Source organism: Eriocheir sinensis, unplaced genomic scaffold (genome assembly GCF_024679095.1).
Source record: "Eriocheir sinensis breed Jianghai 21 unplaced genomic scaffold, ASM2467909v1 Scaffold178, whole genome shotgun sequence".
NCBI classification, from domain to species: Eukaryota; Metazoa; Arthropoda; class Malacostraca; order Decapoda; family Varunidae; genus Eriocheir; species Eriocheir sinensis.
Genome location: NW_026111161.1, coordinates 49,775 through 56,293, shown reverse-complemented (window position 1 = coordinate 56,293; position 6,519 = coordinate 49,775). Strand labels below are relative to the sequence as shown.

Genomic DNA, 6,519 nt, shown 5'->3' with positions numbered 1-6,519 from the left:
TTTACATCAACGACGTGGATGTTGGACTCAATAATCACATTAGTAAATTTGCAGACTACACAAAGATTGGTAACTCGGTTCTCACTGACGAAGACAGGCAAAGCCTCCAAGAGGATTTGCACAAAATTTCAGCTTGGTCGGATAGATGGGAGATGCCCTTTAACCCTTAAACCACTGCAATCGCTTATATAATCAAGCCTCGCCGATCCCGTGACGCTGAGATCGCTTGTATTATCATGAATTTTCACGCCATATGTTTTGAATTTTCCTGGCGCACTTCCTTTCAAATGTGTTCTCATGATCGCTGGCAACTTATTCATCCCTTCACCAGAGCCTGAAATTCTACGATAAGGCCCTCATTCGAGTGTTTGTGGAAATGTAGGAGGCGCCTGGAAACTCTCCTAACCCGCCGGGTAGTAATCTACCCTAACATAATAGAAAACGTGGTAGTGGAAGAGAAAATGGAGGTTGTCAAGGCAGACTAGAATTATGTCATGTGTAATTCATTATAATTTGGATATAATATGTAACAGTAAGCCTCTTTGCACACAGGTGTGTATGTGTGTGTGTGTGTGTGTGTGCGGAAAGCCCCGGTTGTCTTGTTCCATGGTGTGAATCAGATTTTTTTTTACATCATTATAGTTCATTACCTGATTGAGAGAGAGAGAGAGAGTGAGAGCAAAAAATAGCTTACCACCAAATGAACAGGCTTGAGTCATTTTCTGTGGTTTGTCATGTACATCTTCAGGGTGAGAGAACAAGAGAAAATATTACCGATGTAGCTTCATATCTTGTGATATTATGAAAATTAGCTGCTGTACATAGCTCAGTGATGTATTTTGCTCTGAAATGCCTTCATGCTAACCACCTACACTGAGCAGGAAGGAATCGAACTACGAGCTTCCCAGGCAGAAATGAGCATTATACCGACTGAGCTACCGCGACTATGGGATCGAGAAAGTTTGCAGTTTCATCAAATCTTACTTTCAACACACACACACACACACACACACACACACACTCTCTCTCTCTCTCTCTCTCTCTCTCTCTCTCTCTCTCTCTCTCTCTCTCTCTCTCTCTCTCTCTCTCTCAATGCGTGTGTATACACACATAGAGAGAGAGAGAGAGAGAGAGAGAGAGAAGAAGAACACATTGGGAGGAAAAACAAACAAACAAATGCAGAGAGAGAGTGTGTAAAAACATTTGTATTCTGTTGAACGTTTATCTTTATCGCAGTGTGGCAGTAAGAATTATTATCTGTGGCCCAGCCCGGAGAGAGAGGGAGAACACATTGAGAGGAAAAACAAACAAATGCAGAGAGAGAGGGGGGAAGCAAACAAACAAATGGAAGCCGCTTCCACCAGCTCCACCTCATTCTACCCGACATGTCACATTTTTCCTGCACTTTGGAAAGAGCGCAAATTTTTAGGGCCTATTATTTGCTCTGATTATTCATGTACCACTCTGAACTGCTGTAATACATCAAATTACATTTTTCTCATTGATGACATACTATTAGACTTATATTTTCGCTTTTTATTATAATGTTAATATTAACACGCGGAGGAAAAATATCCAGCATTTAGTCCTCCGCAATTTAGGGGTTTATGTAGACAAGTGCCAGGTCCTTCAAGTTGGAACAAGAAATAAGAAGTTCGATTACGAAATGCGCACAGTTAAACTCACAAGCGTTTAGTGCGTTAAGGACCTGGGGGTCAAAATTTTCACATCAATGCATCGATGCAACAAATTAAGCGAACAATGTTGGGCTTCATTAAAAGAAACTTTTTAATCAAGAATAAAGATGTAATACTTCCGCTCTACAATAGTTTAGTCAGATCCCACTTGGAATATGCGGTACAGTTTTGATCTCCTCACTATGCAAAGGACATTGCTAAATTAGAAGGTGTTCAGCGTCGGGCAACAAAAATGATCCCTTCCTTGCGCAACAAATCTTATGAAGAAAGGCTTTCCACGCTTAACATGTTCTCTCTTGAGAAACATCGCCTCCGAGGAAAACTGATCGAATGTTTTAAAATACTTAATGGTTTCACGAATGTAGACAACAAAATTGTTTATGATCGATGACACTGCGAACGAGGAACAATGGCGTAAAACTCAAATGTCGACAAGTAAATTCAGACTGCATCAAATTTTTCTTCACCAATGTTGTAGTGCGAGAATGGAATAAGCTCCCACAGTCAGTGGTCCACTGTAACACGATTGACTCCTTTAAAAACAAGCTCGACCGTCACTTCCTTGAACTTAATATTAACTAGAGTAGAAAAGCAACGTTTTGGAGCCATCTGATTAGTGTAGATTCACTTAGGTGTAAGGACAGACCACCTAGTTTGGACCATGGGGTCTGTGTGGTCTTATTTTTTATGTAAATCTCTCTCTCTCTCTCTCTCTCTCTCTCTCTCTCTCTCTCTCTCTCTCTCTCTCTCTCTCTCTCTCTCTCTCTCTCTCTCTCTTTTGCCATACCCACAATGTTTGGAGGAAAACATCCAGTGTGACACTACCTTTAAAGGTAGCGTGCGTGACGCCGATGGTAAGTAGACGTGACCCGTACTTGCCAAAGCTGCGCCAAACTTGGGGTGATAATGCACGAAAGTCGGGATGGTAAGAATTTAGGACTAACCACGAAACTCGAGGTGCTGTATATAGATATATATATATATATATATATATATATATATATATATATATATATATATATATATATATATATATATATATATATATATATATATATATATATATATATATATATATATATATATATATATATATTTATTTATTTATTTATTTATTTATTTTTTTTTTTTTTTTTTTATTTATTTTATAGCGGTAGGCATCTTCCCGGTGGGGCCTGATGGTCGGCCCAAGGCTTCTTCCAGGTGGGGCCTGATGGTCGGCCCAGCCCGTTCTGGCGCAGGCGAGTGTTTATAGTGGCACCATCTTGCATTGGCTCATGCTGCCCCCCGGAACTCGTACTTGATTCGCTTGGACGGCTTCCTCTAGAGTCCGGGTTGATGGGTGGTCTTCAGGACAGCATGTGGGTAGTTTTTAAGCCACTCGGCGGTGACCGAAAAATCCAAGTGGTAGCGTGAGGATTCGAACCCGCGTCGTCCATCACGCGGCGAATGTGGGTCCAGTACGCTATCACTTCGGCCACCGCCTACCCTACTGTATATATATATATATATATATATATATATATATATATATATATATATATATATATATATATATATATATATATATATACAGAAAAACCCCGATTATCCGAAATGGAAGGGGGGAAGCCTCTTTCGGATAAGCCGATTTTTCGGTTAATCCGGATTTATGGCCGCCATTTTGATCGCCGCCAGTTTGATCGTCGGCATTGTGTCTTGCTTTCTCGTTTGGATGAATATCACTTTGATCTTGCACCTTGGTTCTTATTTTCTCATTAGAACACATGTAGCTAGTATGGACAGACCATTAGCCAGGATGGATGAGGATGCTGTCGCTGCTGCTTTTTATCTAAAAAAAATTGTGTTGTGGATGGAAAACAATTTATTTTTTATTTTTTTATTTCGTGTTGACGTACATACCTTATACGTAACAGAAAACAAGAATTATTCTATACATATATCTTCCACTATCCTGATGATACGTAACAGAGAACAAGAATTATTCTATACATACGTATATCTTCCACTATCCTGACGGATCGTCCATTGCTCCATCTTCACTGTCCAAATCAAACGTAGACAAGGAGGATGAGGCACTTGATGAAGGGCGAGAAGACTGGGTGGACGAAGGTGTTCTTGGCTGAAAAAACGAGGTGATAGAAGTCTGTTTGTTGCAAGACAGCTGTTTCTCGATGACGTCACTCAGTGCTGCTCGCATCATCGGGTACAGTTGATTGTTATTTGAAATGTCCCTGGGTCGCTGGTCAAGAAACTGAAGCACTCCTTCGATGTAGGACCGGACTGTTGCCAAAGACATGGAAGGATCAGAAGGATCATCGTCGTCGTCGTCATCATCATCGTTGTCATGGCCGTGCATCACTTCCTCAGCTATTTCTTTGGTTGATTGGAGAGCGTAACCTGGGTCCCCCTCATCCACAGTGAGCCACTCCTGGACGTCCTCCTCTGTAACTATCTCGTAATCACCCAGGGCCCTCCTTCACCTCTCGCACCTCCCGGTCGAATCCTTCAAACACTTCTCGCATATCCTCATGGCCTCGTAGCAGGGGATTCCAGGCATTGGCCAGTGTAGAAGGGGGCACCTGTTTCCACGCATTCTCAAGGTTGTAGATTGCTGTCTTCAGGTTGTACCTCTTGAGGTTTGCTATTGTCCTCTGGGCTCTGGTGTCTCCTTCTTCCCCCGTGAGCGTCACACACAGAATTTCCTGCATAAAGTGCCGGCGGTAGCGCATCTTTACTGCTTGTATGACGCCCTGATCCATTGGCTGGATGATTGAGGTGGTGTTGGCGGGCAAAAACATGCAACGGATCCTGCCGTCTCGTGACACTAAATCCTCCTTGGCAGGGTGGGCAGGGGCATTGTCGAGGAGGATTAAAGCCTTCACGTTGTGTGGTGTCGTCTTCAGTTCGGTGATCTGGTGCTTGGTGATGGAAGGGACAATGATCTTGTGAAACACGTCCTTGAAAATGCCAGAGGTGAACCAAGCCTTTGCTGAAGAAAAATAGTGGACAGGCAGGTGGTCCATGCAGTCCTTCAGCACACGGGGCCTCCTTGCTTTCCCAACCACAACTGGTGTAACCCGGTGTGTACCGTCAGCATTAGCGCCAAACAAGACGGAAATGCGGCCCTTGTCCAGCTTCCTTCCTGGCGCGTCCTTAATAGCTATGCTTGCCTGTGTGTTGTTGGGCAGTGCCCTCCAGAATAGTCCGGTCTCGTCAAAATTGTAGAGTTGATGGGTTAGCAGTCCTTCGTCACTCACTAATTTCCAAAAATCGTTGAGGAAAGGCTCCACAACATCGATAGCAGCACTAGTAATCTCTCCACAGACCCTCTTGTTTGCTAAAAGATGATGCTTTCTGAACCTAACGAGCCACCCAGTAGAAGCTTTGAAGTCATTAATACCTAAATCGTTTGCCAGGGTTTCCGCTGCAGACTGTAGATCTACACCCCGCACTGGCAATCCAGAAGATACGTGCTGTTGCTGCCACTTGAACAACGCCTCGTCTAGGTTTTGGTATTTACCCAGCTTCATGGTCCTCGGTCCTGAATCTTTGTTCTTGTGGTGGAAGACAGCTGGGAGATGCTTCTGAGTGAACTGCCTTAACTGTGGCCCTGTCTTTTTGATGTCCGTAACAGTAGAATTCCCAATGCCATATTCGTGGGCGATGTACGTTCCCGATTGACCCGCCTTCAGCTTGTCCAATATCTCCAGCTTCTGCTGTATGGTAAGGACGACTTTCTTCCTTTTCCCGGTTTCTTTCGGCATGGTGATGTAGAAAGAAGTGAGGTCGAAGCACAGGTAGAACGCGATGCGACTGCCGCCGACTGACGATGTAAACAATGAAACCAAACAAACACACGCTACGCTAAACAAAGTAGTACGCTTAAAACATGTGATGTAAATGTTTTATTGTATGTTTGTCTGTGTGTCTCCTTGTCTGGACCAGTGTATGTTGATACTTGTGAGCGTTGCAGATCTGAATTGTGAATGTTGCAGAGTGCGATTGTGAATGGTTGTGCAAGCTTGCAAGTGTGACCTTGATGCATCGTGCAGGTGGAGACACAGTATGATGACTCATATTATCGCGCAACTCGTATGTTGGAAGGGGAATGTGGCATGGAGTGGAGAGGGGAGTCGTGTTTGTGTCGTTGTCTTGAGAGTACGGTGTGAGAGTAGTCGTGCAGTAGTTTGTTCGTTCGCCGCACCTACGTCCTTGCTGGGGCGAAGGTGCGGACGTGGTGTTGTTGAGAGTTTGTTTAATGTTTTTTGTCTAATACATTGATCTATTCGTTACAAGCTATTTCAGCAATGCGTATTAGAAAGCATATTCATTTTAACTGTTCTTATCAATTTTAAATGTGTTAATATAGTACATAATTATGTAGTTACTTTTATTTATTTTTGATGTTTTATAACGTTTTAGTATAAAAAAAAAATTTTTTATTGCATTATCCAGATCAATTTCGGATAATCCGGTTTTTCGGATAATCCGCTTGATATATATATATATATATATATATATATATATATATATATATATATATATATATATATATATATATATATATATATATATATATATATATACAGTACCCTCGAGTTTTGCAATTCTCGAGTTTTGCGGTTAGTCCTAAATTCTTACCATCCCCACTTTCGCGCATTATCACCCTGAGTTTTGTGCTGCTTTGACACGTACGGGTCACGTCTACTTACCATCGGTGTCATACATGCTACCTTTAAAGGTAGTATCACACTGGAAGTTTTCCTCCAAACATTGTGGCTATGGGAAGAGAGAGAGAGAGAGAGAGAGAGAGAGAGAG

General features: G+C 42.4%; 1 protein-coding gene across 1 annotated transcript; it reads right to left on the bottom strand.

The window, feature by feature from the left end:
• Positions 1-3,274: 3,274 nt before the first annotated feature.
• On the bottom strand, positions 3,275-6,102 carry LOC126990577 (tigger transposable element-derived protein 7-like). The gene has a single exon (XM_050849189.1). It carries the CDS (start codon positions 5,462-5,464, stop codon positions 4,160-4,162), a length of 1,305 nt encoding a protein of 434 aa, XP_050705146.1. The 5' UTR covers positions 5,465-6,102; the 3' UTR covers positions 3,275-4,159.
• Between the last annotated feature and the right edge of the window lie 417 nt (positions 6,103-6,519).

Bases quoted from the DNA above. Each gene is read 5' to 3' on its own strand.
- LOC126990577 (XM_050849189.1), bottom strand. From the start codon at position 5,464: ATGCCGAAAGAAACCGGGAAAAGGAAGAAAGTCGTCCTTACCATACAG.